The following is a 15,588-nucleotide window of genomic DNA, read 5'->3' as shown; positions in this document are numbered from 1 at the left end:
ACATGTTTAAAAATAAATAAATAAATAAGCACAGTTACTTAAGCAGTTTACACTCTTAAATCAACCAATCCAACCGAAAATGACAGATGGCCCTAACCCTCATGCATATGCAGTATGGGAAGATGGTGCACGATTACAGATGCTTCCCATGGTGCCTGCAGGAGAACTGCAGGGGTTGTGGAGACAACATCCGTGCCGACAGGTGGAGGTCCACCGCCCGTAAAGGTCACAAAAAGTCCAGCATGAAGGGAGACCACACCAGTAAACTGGTGCAGTTGGCAGCTCCATCAGCATACTGTATGATCAGTCTTGATCGTAAACAAATAAGGGTTCAACAGCTAGAACATGTTTTAAAATCACACATTTGTAAATGTAAGTAGATGTAGGCTACATAGCTCTATCCAATATAGCAAAACAACTATTTAATACATTTATAAAGTATCTGATGGAAGGATCAATGATTGGTGTGTAACTGGAAGGTACCTTCTGATATGATACAGAGTTTCCATACAGAGGTACATTCCTTTATCCACATCAAAACAAAACATGCACAAGAACTAACAGCCCATGTATTATTGTATTATACAATAAAATAAAATACATAAAATATGTAGTCATACATGCTTATGATAGTGAATTGTCAGTGGCCATTTTGTTTACTTGTTCATTAGTCACCATTTTGAATTCCTTTTCTCATTTTAGCTGGTTTGGACCATTTATTTTCTACACTCAAGGGGGTTTAGATAATTAAATGTTGCTCAGATCAATCCAATTTGGATCTGTGAACAGCAGTTGATGACTCCTTCACATTTAAACTGCTCACCCTTCTTGTTTATGAGGTCCGACTCGTTGGTCTGAGACTAAATCCATTACGCATCTAAATTCCAATCTATGTCCCATCTTAGATAATGACACTCCTGGTGGTTGTAATTGCCTCATAAATCCTTTTTATTCACCTTCCTCCAGAGCAAATTAACTTAACTTAATGTTCCACTTGGAAACCTTATTCACATTAAAAATGAGTCAACTTAATAACTGCAACTCTAAGTAAACTGGATTTTATTTAGTAAGTAAGGTGGTATATAAGCACCCTGTTGGTTGTGTATCCTAGTGCATTCAAGATGGGTAGACATCTTAGCTGGTGAAACGCAATAGGGTAGCAAGTGATTCAATGGCTTTGACTTTGTTGTGATAGCCAAGCTTTCCAAAACAAGCATTTATCTCATTCACTTTGGTTGACCACTTAATGTTTTCATTAAGCAGAGATATGGCAAGCTAATATCAACTAACTAAACTATTGGCAAAGCTTTCAAATGCATGTGTGCACTATATTCACACATTCACAATCACTGACACACATGATCTTTTTTTTTCAAATCAAGCATTTGGGATTTTATTTAAAAGGTGGCCAGGATTCTGTACAGCAGTGTTGGAGTGAGAAAAGCTGGGCTCAGGAGGTCCGTCTGTAACACCTGCCTCCTCTCTCCCGTGCTCTCCATTCTCCTGGGGGAAGGGACATGATTTGAAGGGGGGCAGGCGAAAAAAAAAAAAATAATAATAAGAGAACAAAAAGTGACAAAAAATGGAAGGAAATTAAAGAGCCACAGGAGCGCAGGAGAGAAAGAGAAGAGCAGAGAGAGAGAGAGAGAGAGAGAGGAGACGCGGGGATGGACTTCGCTGTTCAGGGGGGCGCGAGCCGGTTTTCGCGTTGGCCTGAATGAGAGCAGACGGTCACGGAGACAGGCAGTCCTGCGCAACTCAAACCACACACACGGAGACTCCATTTCCCCCTCCCCCCCTCCCCTGCCACTCCTCCCTTTCCTCCCCCCCATGGAATCCCCAGGTGGAATGTTCCGCTCCGCTCTGCTCCCGTCTCAGAGAAGGGCCAGAGGCACGGCCTCAGACGTCTCTTCTTCTCTCCTTCCTTCTCCGCCCCTCTCCCTCCTTTCCGATCCTCCTCTTTCGCTCCTGGCTGGGCATTCACTTGCTAGCCATGGTGTAGCAGCCGTGTGGGTGCCACTGCATGTCGCGAATACGACGCACGGACTGGAGTTGAGGGCAGCGGGCGCCGAACTCGTTAAAGTGTCTGTAGTCGCCCTTCTCCAGCAGGAACTGGCTGCCACGGTATCCAGGGAACTGGTAGCCCACAAAGCTGCAAGCAAAAAGCCAATTGGGTGGGAGGTCAGAGCTTTGCTAGCGCAAACGTACACATAAGTGACACATGGCTTACAGTACGCTCCACATGTGCGGATACTTATTTGCATTCTGGGTTTTGCTCAGATCCACACAATTTGCTTCCAGATGGCATGAAAAATACGCTCACAGACACACATAATTACACAGATGATTCCTTTTTTTAAACACCAAGACAGATACACAATGGTCCTTTGTGACTCAAGCAAACAATCCCATTGCCATGGGAACCGAATGTGGTCTCCAAGGCAACACTTACGTTCCACAGCTGACGATGATGCTGCCGACTCTGTCGGTGAAGCCGTAGGAGGAGAGACTGGGGACGTCGTCGTCCATGATCTCCATCTTGCGACCCTTGAACTCTCCGACCTCGTACAGGCAGATCTTGTGCTTCTCAGGGTCCTAACGGAGACACAAAAAAACAGGAGAGAATGCGTTGGGTCAGTCAGAGTCACTATTTCCTCTCGTCATTAAGATACTAGTTAGACAAAAAAAAATCATGTCTCTTTTTCAGCTTGGAGCCCTGTGTGTAAGATGAGGGACGAAAACTGACTGGGTTTGATTCTGTGTCACTTTGGATAAAAGTGTCTGCTAAACACCAGTCAACTTTAGCTTTCAAGTGGAGCAAGAAGACAACGAGAAGAATATGGTGCAAGAGAGAAAGAAAGAAGCAAGAAAGAAAGCAAACCATCGGAATGATAGAGGCCTGTCCTCACCATTCTGATGGGTCTGAAGGACAGCAGGTAGTCGTTCTTCTGGCAGTTGCTCCAAGAGTCCCAGCGAGGGTACTCTCCCTTCTCCAGGATGTACATCTCACCGCAGAAGTTCATCTGCTCAAAGCCCACGAAACTACAGAGGGACAGTGCACACGTGAGTCCACTTACACACACACACACACACACACACACACACACACACACACACACACATACACACACTCTCGCAAGTATACAGAGTGTTGACCACTTTTACTGGTCAAATACAAACATAATATGCTACGAAATAGCACAGGAACCAAAATGGAGTCACACTTACGGCCCACACTCCACACGTAGTGAGCGCACTCTGTCCATGCCCATGTCGCACACGTTCATGCACTCGGCGCTGATCTCGATCATGCGGCCCTGGAAGTTCTCCTGGTCAAACACGAACATCTGAGAGGAAGACGTCAGAATCATTAACGGCGTGCTGCACGTGGCTTCATATAAACCAAAGGAGTACATCAACATTTACACCACATTCAGTGTAAGTGTGAATATTTCCTTTCTAGCAACAGTTGACCAAGACCAAGATCAAGTTCTATACAATGAAACAGTCAGAACCTATAAGACTGTAAGTGTGTGTGACTGCCCACTTGTGTGTGTGTGTGTGTGTGTGTGTGTGTGTGTGTGTGTGTGTGTGTGTGTGTGTGTGTGTGTGTGTGTGTGTGGGTGGGTATGTGAGTGTGTGTGTGTGTGTGGGTGTGTGAGTTTACCTTGTAGGACATCATGCCCATCTCAGCGGTCTTGCTCTGGGCAGCCTTCCCGTCGGTCTGGGAGGCAGTTTTAGACTTATCGGAAGACATGATGCCTGAGAGGGGAAGAGAGAGAAAGAGAAAGCGAGAGAGAGAGAGGGAGGAAAGGAAGGAAAGAGAGGGAGAGGGAGAATGAGGGTGTTTAATACACAGTTAACTACACAGGAGACGCAGAGACGTTGAGGGGAAAAAGAACACTTTTGGTGCAGAACTTTGGTTTACTGCCTCAAGTGTTCTTGGTGAGTATTAGTGGTGGACCAGGGGGGATGCATTCGACAGTAATGTGAATAAAATGTGATTTTTAAGATATTTTTTTGAGTGTGAAAGTGAGGATTTTATGACAGAGGGAAACTACTATCCCAGTAGAGGTGATGCACCAATGAAGCTGGCCAGTGAGCCCGTGTCTCTATGTGTGTGTGTGTGTGTGTGTGTGTGTGTGATGAGGACGAGCTGCGTGACCTTACCTGTGTGCTCAGCGACGGTGTCCACTCTGAGAGTGTGTGTGTGCTGGGGCTCGTGGCACGCTTTTATAGTCTGGCGCAGGGCAGAGCTGGATTACGCCGCCACAAAAAGACCTGCTGACCGCACAGCTGTCCACCAACCAGAGAATAGAAACACAACATCATCAGAGGCTGAGGGGAACAGAGAAAGAGAGAGAGAGAGAGAGAGAGGGAGAGTGACAGAAAGAGAGAAAGAGTAGGGAAGGAGAGGGAGAGAGAGAGAGAGAGAGAGGGAGAGAGTGAATGGTTGGTCCATACCACTCAGACACACAAATGTTACATGACGTAGAATCACATGACTGAAGTGTGGCACACACCCAGGGTGTTAGCGCCCTTTTGTCAAGTGTTTGTGTGTCTCTTATTGTTTTCAAACACTGCTCTGGAACACACCCGCATGCACACACGAACACCCCCCCCCCCCCCCCACCCCCCCCCGCCCACCACACACACTCGCACACACACTGAGCCTGCTGAGGTTAATCCCGGGGACACTGTGTTTTGCAGGGGTCAGCAGTTCAACTAAAGTCACTGTCTTTGTACCTCTCCCCCTGGCCCATTCAGAACCACCCGCCCACTCTGAAAGCCGCTATGGGGCCACGCGAGTATGTGCTGACCTGGCGTGTAGCCCTCTCTGCGGCGGAGAGAGCGGACACCGGGGCACGCGCAAACGGGTCGGCTCGAAAGAAGAGGAACGGGGTGTCGCGCGCGGCTCCGACCCCGACGCGCGCTCGCCGCGAGCGGAGCCCGAGGGGCGCGCGGCCGGCAGGCAGTTGATATAAAACCGAAGCGCCAGGTCCTCTCAAAGCTCCACGCGAGACAGGCGTTCAGGCGCGTGCCACTTCCAAGTTCTGCGAGTCAGTGACGGCCAGTACGGTAAGGTGCCAGACACTTGACTTTACCTTCTCCGCCAAAAAAAAAAAAAACGCCGGACCGGATAGTCGCGGATACTCACTGACTGACACAAGCCAACAAACGGAATTGGTGTTTCTACACAAACGAAGTCACTCAATGGCCGCCACAATTCACAGCAAATCAGAAAGTTTTGTAAACCTTAACAAAATATATATATATAACTGTGTCAGATCAGCATTGACTTTAACTACAACAACCAAAATGAACAATATGTTCATAAGGTGTAGCTATGGTGAGGAGAGAGAGACAAGAGAAAAACAGATGGATGGAGGGCAAACCCATAGGTCCAAATGGCTATAGCAACACAGAAAATCTTCATGGAGAGTCAGAATAATAATAATAACAATAATAATAATATTATTATCAATTCATACTGTATGTTTCAAAAAACAAGTTACAAAGTGTTGTATAATGACCCGTGACATGCTGTCATACATTTTGAACTGGAGTAAAACATAATCATAATCGTCAGTTCATTAGTACGTCATGTCCCTTGATCTCTAACTCACTCGTTTTCTCTCTTAGGTTTAAAGATGTACAGATTCACTCGTTCGTCGATGATGCAGCCAATGATGCAATCCGGCATGGGAATGGCCCCCTTTTTCAAGGTAACATACAGTACTAAGAGCACAGGCTTTATGGTGGGTTCATGAGCAACTGGGAAGTGGGAGGATGCTAGAGTTTAGTGGAGTGTACGTCACACCTGAACTGGGAACTTCCCAGTTTGAAGTGGGGGCTTTTGGAGAGCTCCCAGGAGAACGCTTTGACATCACTCAACATAGTGAACGCTCTCACTTCTGAAGTGGGGAGTTTAGAAGTGGGAACCTTCCCACTTCCCAGCCGAATGAACTCACTAAAAGTGCACAGGCAATTAGCTCATCCAGATGAAGACGTATACTCACAGGAACAGGAACACTCACGGCTTTGGTCTCACTCGCTGTCTTGTCACAGGTGACCGTGTTCGAGCAGGAGCACTTCCAGGGCAAGTGCCAGGAGTTCACCTCGGAATGCTGCAACATCCAGGACTGTGGCTTTGACAACATCCGCTCCATCCGCGTGGAGTGTGGATCGTGAGTCTAGTGTGTGTGAGAGAGGAATAGGGAAATGCAATTGTGTCCGTGTGTATTTACAGTATGTTTGGAAGTGCGGAAGTACAGTATATTACATGTGTCATGTATTTGAGAGACAGAAGTTGTACATTTCTTAAATTATTCACCTGTTTGAGAGACTTGATGGAATTAACACCTCCTTTTCAATTCTTTGTGTGTCCCTATGTCTTTGCTTCTCTCTCTCTCTCTCTCTCTCTCTCTCTCTGTGTGTGTGTGTGTGTGCAGCTGGGTGGGTTATGAGCACCACGACTTCGAGGGCCAGCAGTTCATCCTGGAGAGGGGTGAGTACCCTCACTGGGACGCCTACAGCGGAAACCTGTCCTACCACATAGAGAGGCTCATGTCCTTGAGACCCATCTACTGCGCTGTGAGTACCAGCATGTGTCTGGAGTCTGTGTTTGCTTGTTTGTGTTTCATTTAGATCATTTAGAAAAGCAGCAGCTATTCTTCCTGGGGGGGGGGGGGGGTCTGTCTATCATCAATGTGACAAATATAATATTAAAAAATACACAGATGACAGCGGACATCACATCACATGGATACATATGTGCACACGTGGCTGATGCACTTAATGTGCAAAGCATGTGAAAGTCTGAGAGGATTTCAGACCATTTGTCCAACTCGGAGCCCATATGTGTGTGTGTTCTTCAGATAGTATAGTGTGCTCAATTTGTCTATTTGTTCTGTGGTGATGTTTAAGGTGAAGTGTGTGCAAGTCACTGTCTTCCAGCCTTAATTTAGGTATGGTATTGTCTTTTCAGTTAAAGATTGTGCACATTCTCCCTCAGACTAACAGGCCTAACAAAGTAGCAGTAGTATGCTCTACGGCAGAAGTCTCTGTCCATAAGTGTGTGTGTGTGTGTGTGTGTGTGTGTGTGTGTGTGTGTGTGTGTGTGTGTGTGTGTGTGTGTGTGTGTGTGTGTGTGTGTGTGTGTGTGTGTGTTATGAATACTTACCTCCCTCTCTCTCTCCCAGTCTCACCAGAGCAGTCGCATGATGATCTTTGAGAAGGAGAACTTCCTGGGTCGCAGCGTGGAGATCTGTGATGACTACCCCTCTCTCCAGGCCATGGGCTGGTGTGGAACTGAGGTCGGCTCCATGCACGTGCAGTGTGGCGCGTAAGTCTGAAACACACACACACACACACACACACACACAAACACACTGGCCTCTATCCCTATAGAATGTACTGTATGTAAAATTAATTCTAATGTTACAATTTTGACTCAATTTCAATTTCTCAGTTTCCTAATCCAATCGCAATTCAATTGTGTTCATGCTCAAAATAGTTAGCTGTCACACAGTACTGTACTTGAGTAAGTTTGGTGTTAGAATTGTTTCTATATCACAAAAGTATAGTATATTCTTATGAATGTTTAATCACATAGTTACTATACAGACAGTTCAAGCCCTTTAGGAACATGTGTGTTTTAGAGCCAGTTACTACATGTGGCACAGCAGATCTACAAACAAAGACTTCATGCTTCCTACCTTTGCCCACAAATGCAGTACTCATGAGCATTTCTTCTTTTTATCCCCCTTTCCATCACACACACACACACACACACACACACACACACACACACACACACACACACACACACCCTTGTGCTCTGCCCCTCTGCAGGTTTGTGTGTTACGAGTTCTCTGGCTACAGAGGCAGACAGTACATCATGGAGTGTGAGAGACACAGTGGAGACTACCAGCACTGGAGGAACTGGGGCTCTCACAGTCAGACCCCTCAGATCCAGTCTATCCGCAGAATCCAGCATTAAGGACCTCGCAACGCCCGCAAACCCGCCCAGCACCACTGAGACCCCCCCCCACACACACACAGACACACACAAACACACACACACACACTCATCACACTCATTCAGCTACTCCAAGCCAGTCTTTTTACTCCTTGCAGAGAAAAGAAACCACCTTCATTCACACCTGCATTTCTATACTGTTAAGACGTCTGGAACTGACTAACCTTGCCCCGCGCGCACACTCGCGACTGAGCCACTCTGACAGAGGGTTCCATCCAATCGGTACAGACTAGACCACACCCCCCTTTATGTGATTTGTCAAGGGGTGGGGGCGTGGCAGTGGAGACCCATCCCTCTGCTGGTCCAGTTTAGGTGTGCAGGGGGATGAGATCATTATGAAGCTAATCATAATATGGAAAAAATAAACTTATGTGCACTTCAGTACTTCAGCTCTGTGCTATCATTAAGTGTGTGTGTGTGTGTGTGTGTGTGTGTGATTGGGTGTAGATTGAGTGTGTTTGTCTGGTTGTAAATGTTTGTGGTGTCCTGTGTTTGTCCTTGTCAGCTGATTTGAATTAAAAGTGTTTGACCATCTTGTGTAAGTGATAATACATCCTGTAGTCACAGAGAGTATAGTTCCTTACTTGGTAGAGATAGACATAGAAATAAATCGATTTGCATTAAATTTAGTGTGTTGTCATGAACAGTATAATAGTGATTGAGAATGGATCATTTCCTACATGTAGTAGCTAATAATATCCACTAGATGGAGGTAAACTTTACTTAATGAGAAGCAACAGGCTTGTTCACACTGGTGTCCAAACAGTAATCTGGTGACATCTAATCATGCATATGTTGCATGCAAAGTCTATGCTTCATCTATTTTTTTTAAAGTAAAAATGAATATTCTATAAAAGAATGCACATAAGCTTCGGACAGTCTATATGACAGACCTACTGTAAGCAGATCTGTTTGATGCAGGCCAGGGTAGGCCAGTAGGCTACAAAGACTTATACAAAACCAACAGATTTGACGTTATGAACTTAAATGTTCTTGTATTGGATATCAAGTTACATTTTCTGTTAACCTTTACTGTAACACATCAGCCTGCCATTCCAAACATGACAGAGATGACCATTCTATTTTCTGACACCCATTCTGTTATGAAGAACAGGTTAGAAGTTCTTAAATGATTCAGAGGAATAACTCACAGTAGGTGATCTGCTGTAGCCTACTGGGGCCAAGGCACTCCAGCATCAATGCCAGTTGTCCTTTTAAAATGGACACCAGAAAGGCTGAAGGAGAATCCTGGCTGTTCATAGAGCAAGTTTAGGTAAACAAACAACAACAATGATCCATGCCAAGTCTAATAAAAATACATACGCGTGTGTATTAAAAGAAACATTTTAATTTGAACCTTACAAAAACATTAAAATACAGACTAACAAAACCAACACTATAGTGAACTCGATGAACTCAAGTGAACTCAAACCCTTACATCATAAACGTCTTCAAATATCCACCTTTGACCTGTGGTGGAGTGTCATGACCTTTGACCTAAGTCACAGAATGTTTTCTAACCTGTGCACTGCACAGTCTCCGTCAAACTTAAGGGTGCTCCTAAAGGGTCACAGCGCCCCCCAGTGGTCTGGTCCTGCTCAGCCGTCGGGGGGAGGGATTCTGCTCTGTCCAGCGAGTCGATGGCCGGGGTGGTTGAGGGGCCGAGGTGCGTCTCTGTTTCTGGTTCGCCTTGGCATGGGGACTGAGGCCTCGGGGTCACCGTGGACTTTGGGGATGTCTGAGTGGTCTCCCTCCCCTGCTCGTCTTCATCCTCCTCCTCCTCCTCCTCCTCTTCCTCCTCCTCCTCCTCCTCTGTCTCCTCTCTCTTCCTCTTCCCGAGCAACTTGAGTCGCAGTGTTCTCATGTTCTTCCCCGGCAGCCGACGCTTCGGATCGGGAACGCCTGCTCCCCCCGCGCTGCTGCTGGAGGCCCATTCGCTGGTGGCCGAGGACGTCCGCAGAAGCTTGGCCTGATTCCTGGTCATCCTCCGCTCCTCAAACATCTCCGACTCCAGGCCGATCTCCGCCAGGATCCTCTTCTGGCCGCTGCCTTCCGTCTTGCGGTCGGCGGGATGGCAGTGGCGACGGTACGGCGTGGCGGACGGGGAGGCGCGTCTCGGTGGCGGTGCTCTCAGGTGAGGGGCGCGCGGGTGCAGGTGTGTGCGTGCTTGCGCGGCTCCTCTCGCCTCGTCTCCGCCGCGCCGCTGCAGGTCCTTGATGATGGTGTACGGACGCATGTTCGACGGCTGCTCCAGCGACAGCAGCAGGTGATCCAGCATCTCGCTGACCTCCCTGTCCGGCTGCTGCTGCTGCTGCTGCTGCTGCTGCTGCTGCTGGGAGCTTCTGTTCCTGTCCGGCTTCTGCTGCTGCTGCTGGGCGCTTCCAGATGGGTAGAGCATTCTGGGAGCTGAAGTGTATGTCTCTCCGGCTCCGCTGGGCTGGTTCAACTCGAACAGGAGGTGTTCCAGTAAGGACCTGGGAGGGGGGGTAGGAGAGGGGAGCGGCAGGGTGTGCAGCATGGATGGAGCCGGGGGCAGGTGGGGGAGGGTGGGGGTCAAGGCGGCGATGTCGGGGGGAGGCATGCGAGCGACGAGAGGGGGGGGCCGAGTCCGCGGTCGCCCTCTCTGCTTTTTGACAACAGGGACTTTGTCCTGTGAACACATAACATGATATGACAACACACATAGAGTAATTTCCTGCGTATGAGCCGCAGGACAGTGCTTTATGCAAGTTATGTAAGGGATAACGGCCGACGAGATGACCGGTTCGATGGAAATAATGGCTAGGTGGAGGTTTAGAACTCCGGCGACGTGCGAATACCATATTAACTAATACCATATTACCTGGAGAGACTCTGCACGGGCAGCGAAGGGGCATTGGTGGAGGGCTTCGAGCAGTACCATATTAATACCATATACTAATACCATATTAGCCTCACATGGAAACACACTCAGACATTCATACTGATATGGTACTGGTATGAACACACACACACACACACACACACACACACACTCTGCATACCTGACTCGGCTCTGGTCCTTTCCCTTGCGCGCTGTTCTGCCTGGCACATAATCTGGGCCGGGCCTTCTTCCTGGTCGGCAGACGCGGGGACCGTCCGATGCGTCCGCCTCCGACCCCCGTCCAGGCGAGGACCGCCGGGAGTCCCTCTCTCAGCGGGAAGCGCCGCTCCACCTTCTTGATGGCCTGCCTGTCCTCGTCCCCTTTGTCCGTCTGTCGCCTGCCCCTCTCCCCGCCTCGCTTCTCCGCACCTTTCGCCCTCCGCGGGCTCCTCCGCGCCCGCGGGCCTCGTCTCCCACGCCCCCCCGCCGAGCCCAGGAAGTAGCTGATGAAATCTGGGATGTTCCCCTCGAACTGCTCGAAGCCCTCCACCAATGCCCCTTCGCTGCTGTCGCCTTTGGAACCGCCCGTGCAGAATCTCTCCGTTTCGATTGGCTGGTCATCTTGCGGGGGGAGGAGGAGGACGGGGCAGGTGTCGGGGGCTCTAATAGCTGCCTGGTTGAACAGCTGACACACCATGGCGTCATCAATCGTGGATGGCATTGCCTCAGCAGTGCTGACATCATCAGGGAGGGACATGAGAGAGTGTTCGACAGCGGTCGTTTGAAAGCAGCCGTCTGTAATCCACGGGAACTGACTCATGTGGCCAACCGGAGGCACGTCAGACGGGAACTCTGCCAAGCTCAGCCTCTCATACATGAACTGGGAGGAAGTGATGTCAGAGTCAATCTGCGTCGCCGCATCCTTAAACTCCCTTCTCTCAGTTCCTCTCTTTCCCTCGCTCTCTTTAGATCCTCTTCTCTTCCCGAACGTCCCGTCCTTCAGCGATTCCTCGTCCTCTCCTTCCTCAATCTTCTCTGGAGGGAGTGTGATGCCCAGTTCGTCAGCGGCCTTCTGCAGGTCTGTCCTCTCGCCCTCCACGGTGCCTGTGTACAGCGCACTGACCAGCCGGAGCAGTGTGTAGGCCTCGACAGCCTGGAGCTCGATTACTCTGCTCTTTCCGTCGGGGAGGGCTGGGAGAGTGGACAGAAACTCGCAGAGCCGAGGGCTGAAGGCCGACAGCACACAGCCGTGGACAGGCACTGAGATACCTGCAGGAGATCAAGGGATAGATCAAGGGAAGATCAATCATAGTTGGCAGTCGCAAGCTGGGTTTACATTCAACTCATTCACATGGTCTATGTGCATTCGTGAAAATTTGTCAAAGGAAAGTGTGGATAGTCTGTGTGTTATGCAAATTAAATATGAACATTCTATTAATCAAGGGAAGAGATCTAATCAGCTGTGGGATCAAAACATCAAGCATTCTGCGTTAAGTTCTGGCAGGCCGCGTAGTCAAGCCCGCTGTCAGCTGTCAGTTTCTTATTGGCTATGAATGAATAGCAAATGAATGAATGCACATGAATGAAACAAAAAGGCACTGAGCATCAAGCTGAAAATGCATACTGTATAAAGATGCAGACAAAGTCTCTTTGTGAATTTCAGAGTTGTAAAGTAGAAGGGGAATTCCGGCAATTTTTCCAGACAGATATCGGTTTTGATGGCTCGAGATATCAGTTTTCGAGTTGCTGAAACCAACAGCTAAAGTGCTACACTCTGTGGGCATGTTCATGAGACCCCATCTTCATGCCCCCAGAGTGTTGTTTTATATGCAATACTGGGTGATCTCGAGAAACGGAGATCTATGTAAAAAAAAATTCCCCCTGAGCTGTCAATGAGTCATCATCTTTCATACTGTATGTCTTTCATAGTCAGTGTGTAGATGCCTACAGAGGAAAGGACAGTAGAGCGTGATTGAGGGAGTGGGTGGACCTATGAACTGGAGTTGTGCAAGTGTACACACAGAACAGAACATGAGACACTTACAGAGAGAGAGAGAGAGAGAGAGAGAGAGAGGAGAGAGAGAGAGAAGATAGAAAAGACTGAAGAATGATTGCTTGTAAATGCAAGAGCAACAGTGAGGGGATTTGAGCTGCCTTAGCGCTGCTCATTTTTCTGGGAAACGGTTTTAAGTTTCTATATTTGTCATGCATAGTCATAGACTTACAACAAGCAGTGAAATTAAGTCCTTAAAAATCAGGGCTTTAAAGTGCAGTTCATGGGGGAGGTAGGCTACTGTACATGTCATTACTTGATTCAGGAGCCTAACAGATTGTAGATAGACTGTAGGAGTCTTTCTGTGTTGCACATGATGCTCCTGAATCGTTTGCCTGAATTCAGCAGCTGAAATAGGCTGTTGCTGGGGTGGGAGGTGGCCTATTCCAACATCTTTTCTGATGCAGTTTGTCCAGGGATAGGAAGAGATGTTGGAGTAAGGCTATGAAGAAACTGCCTGTAATATAAATGTTAAATGCCAAACCACACCACTGGTTTAAAACCTCAAAAACAAACTCATCCTGCTATTTCAGTACCTCTAGTAGTCTAGGCTATAATATACATGAGAAACAACTATCATTACCACCCTGTTTTACCATCTATTACACCACAGTTACATACTGTATCAGTTCAAGTGTTAAAATGTAGAAATAAGACTGAAAATCCCAGCCTTGTCTAAACACCTGTCAAAAATATGTACAACTATGTCTGGGGGTGAACGTAGTCTTTGTGTGTTTGAACATTTGTGTTGGGTTTCTCTCACACACAAATTCAAACCGTTTATTGGCATGACTGCTCTCTATCTCTGTGTGTGTGTGTCAGAGAAATTTCATATCAAGTGTTGTACATTAATGGGCCTACCCTGTGTCTGCAGGACTGTATCGCAGAACTGAGCTCTGTGCTGTTGCCTCTGCAGCTCCCTCAGCAACAGCTGTTCAAACATCCCCATCTGGTGGAGAGAGAGAGAGAGATGGAGGATGAGAGTGTGTTTGTCATAGAGGTGTGTGCAGGTGTAGGCCACTGGGATGGGACGGCACAGAAGTGTGCGAGCGTGAGAGAAGCAATGATAGAGACTTCGGATGATGAGCAGTGCTTTTTACTGGAAACCCGTCTGAAAGAGGGCTTATATTTGTTCAACCGGACACAAACACCAAATGAAGATTTAGACTTTATCGGCACATACATGTAAGTCATCTTCATTTTTGCCAGCTATGAAATGATAATACCCAAACTGATAGCACAGTTTGACGATTCGTAACCATACCATGCTAGCACTTCAACAATAACTTAACTATGATTAAACTGACTGAATGAACTGAGTAACAGTGGACTGCTCGTGATCCATTAATCTGTGACCTCAACATCGATGACAAGCTAGTATCACACTGGCTTAGCATGCATAACTTTTACCGCTATGAAGTGGCAACAAGCAATAAAGCCGTTTCTACTACATACTGTAGCTAGGCTAAGCTATCTACATGTGCCTAAGTTTGCTTAGCCTGCATATTTTCTTACCGATTTATTCATTCAGAAATTACGATGTCCTTCTTCAGGCTTGACTAACCTGGCGGGCGGTTTACTTCAAATGTCAACTTAATCTGAACCTTGAGTGACCTTTGTTTTGTCTAGCAGTATCGCAGGAGTCAGTTGACAAACATCATGTCTCCAGCTGAACACTTCTCCCATGGCTTTGCTTGCTTGTCATGCTTGCCGCGCTGTCACTTCCAAGAACATGAAGAGCTCACATGAAATGCATAAAACGGTCAAATGCTTCAAAATGTTCCACGTGTAGCACTAAATGAATGAACGAATTGAAAAGCAAAAAAAAAAAAAAATCTATTTGCAAAAAGTTAGATGCAAGATGCAATATGCAATCTGCAATCAGGATGTCAATTTAGGCCTAGGCCTACTAAAAATATCATAGTGTAGGTCATAATCTCTTTAAGCCTGCCATTCAGTTGGTTCACAAACTTATTATTGGGTTGTGAAAGGTAGCCTAGGCTACACCAAAATACAGATTATAATTATGTCACACATAGTCTAGGCTATTTCAAGAGTCACTTTGCTTCACAGAACACAGGGGAAAAAAACACTGGATTTATAGTATGTTCAGTACAACACCATATAATTTCTAAAAATAACATGGTGCACAGGACACAACTGCTTCAGTTAGGCCTACCCAAACTGACTGTCAGAGGCAGAGCTCAATCATTCTCAGCCACTTCTCAGCCATGAATAAAAACATCTAGAATAGGTCGGTATAGATCAGTGTTTAATGTGTTAACGGTTGAAACTGGCAGATGTAGGCTACCGTAGGCTACACATGGGCTGGTCTGTTGTATGTCTGCACCGTCTCCATGCACATTGGCATTGGTGTCAACCCATGAACCCAACAAACTTTGATAAAACTGTACATGCAGGTGCATGCAACACCCTAACAGAACAGCAGGGAGTTGCGTTCACAGCTCCCACCACAGTGCTTCAGCAACAGCAGCAGGGCCCTTTTCACACTATACTGTGTCTCTGCTGGCAGATTTTTAGAAGAAAGGTTAAACTGTCCCCGACTCTAGCCGTAAGGCTCTTTGAGCAGACATCTAGACTGATTGCACCTTGAGAACTCGAGGTGAAGACTGTAGGCTACTTATATTGGTT

At 47.3% G+C, this 15,588-nt stretch overlaps 3 protein-coding genes across 4 annotated transcripts; 1 reads left to right on the top strand and 2 right to left on the bottom strand.

Moving 5' to 3' along the window:
- Positions 1-1,818: 1,818 nt before the first annotated feature.
- On the bottom strand, positions 1,819-7,636 carry LOC134069128 (beta-crystallin B1-like). 2 transcript variants are annotated; one of them, XM_062524995.1, is made up of 8 exons: positions 7,184-7,636; positions 6,021-6,194; positions 4,171-4,338; positions 3,668-3,762; positions 3,229-3,347; positions 2,910-3,042; positions 2,453-2,595; positions 1,819-2,152 (listed from the first exon to the last, which is right to left on the bottom strand). In XM_062524995.1, exons 4-8 carry the CDS (start codon positions 3,755-3,757, stop codon positions 1,981-1,983), a joined length of 657 nt encoding a protein of 218 aa, XP_062380979.1. In that variant the 5' UTR covers positions 3,758-3,762; positions 4,171-4,338; positions 6,021-6,194; positions 7,184-7,636; the 3' UTR covers positions 1,819-1,980. The 2 variants fall into 2 exon arrangements, with proteins under 2 accessions (XP_062380979.1, XP_062380980.1); XM_062524996.1 differs by lacking the exons at positions 6,021-6,194; positions 7,184-7,636 and having other exon boundaries at positions 4,171-4,346.
- On the top strand, positions 4,997-8,430 carry cryba1l1 (crystallin, beta A1, like 1). The gene is made up of 6 exons (XM_062524997.1): positions 4,997-5,079; positions 5,644-5,726; positions 6,070-6,188; positions 6,453-6,594; positions 7,203-7,345; positions 7,855-8,430. The coding sequence occupies exons 2-6, from the start codon at positions 5,652-5,654 to the stop codon at positions 8,000-8,002; spliced, it is 627 nt and encodes a 208-aa protein (XP_062380981.1). The 5' UTR covers positions 4,997-5,079; positions 5,644-5,651; the 3' UTR covers positions 8,003-8,430.
- Positions 8,431-9,557: 1,127 nt separating this feature from the next.
- LOC134068579 (mushroom body large-type Kenyon cell-specific protein 1-like) lies at positions 9,558-14,734 on the bottom strand. Its single transcript, XM_062524261.1, has 5 exons — positions 14,452-14,734; positions 13,798-13,885; positions 11,065-12,152; positions 9,886-10,691; positions 9,558-9,750 (listed from the first exon to the last, which is right to left on the bottom strand). The coding sequence occupies exons 1-5, from the start codon at positions 14,461-14,463 to the stop codon at positions 9,558-9,560; spliced, it is 2,187 nt and encodes a 728-aa protein (XP_062380245.1). The 5' UTR covers positions 14,464-14,734.
- Between the last annotated feature and the right edge of the window lie 854 nt (positions 14,735-15,588).

This window comes from Sardina pilchardus, chromosome 21, assembly GCF_963854185.1.
Source record: "Sardina pilchardus chromosome 21, fSarPil1.1, whole genome shotgun sequence".
In the NCBI taxonomy this organism is placed as follows: domain Eukaryota; kingdom Metazoa; phylum Chordata; class Actinopteri; order Clupeiformes; family Clupeidae; genus Sardina; species Sardina pilchardus.
Note: the sequence above shows the minus strand (reverse complement) of the source record. Positions and strands in the feature narration are given on the sequence as shown.

What these genes read in the sequence shown, in the direction of transcription:
- LOC134068579 (XM_062524261.1), bottom strand. An exon ending in AAGGACCAGAGCCGAGTCAG is followed by an intron (nt 10,692 to 11,064) that starts GTATGCAGAGTG and finishes ATGTGTTCACAG; the next exon opens with GACAAAGTCCCTGTTGTCAA. An exon ending in ATGAGAACACTGCGACTCAA is followed by an intron (nt 9,751 to 9,885) that starts GTTGCTCGGGAA and finishes GGTGACCCCGAG; the next exon opens with GCCTCAGTCCCCATGCCAAG.
- cryba1l1 (XM_062524997.1), top strand. Translation starts at nt 5,652, where the DNA reads ATGTACAGATTCACTCGTTCGTCGATGATGCAGCCAATGATGCAATCC. An exon ending in TGAGACCCATCTACTGCGCT is followed by an intron (nt 6,595 to 7,202) that starts GTGAGTACCAGC and finishes TCTCTCTCCCAG; the next exon opens with TCTCACCAGAGCAGTCGCAT. An exon ending in ATGCACGTGCAGTGTGGCGC is followed by an intron (nt 7,346 to 7,854) that starts GTAAGTCTGAAA and finishes GCCCCTCTGCAG; the next exon opens with GTTTGTGTGTTACGAGTTCT.
- LOC134069128 (XM_062524995.1), bottom strand. Translation starts at nt 3,757, where the DNA reads ATGTCTTCCGATAAGTCTAAAACTGCCTCCCAGACCGACGGGAAGGCT. An exon ending in TGGGCATGATGTCCTACAAG is followed by an intron (nt 3,348 to 3,667) that starts GTAAACTCACAC and finishes TCTTCCTCTCAG; the next exon opens with ATGTTCGTGTTTGACCAGGA. An exon ending in CTACGTGTGGAGTGTGGGCC is followed by an intron (nt 3,043 to 3,228) that starts GTAAGTGTGACT and finishes GTCCCTCTGTAG; the next exon opens with TTTCGTGGGCTTTGAGCAGA.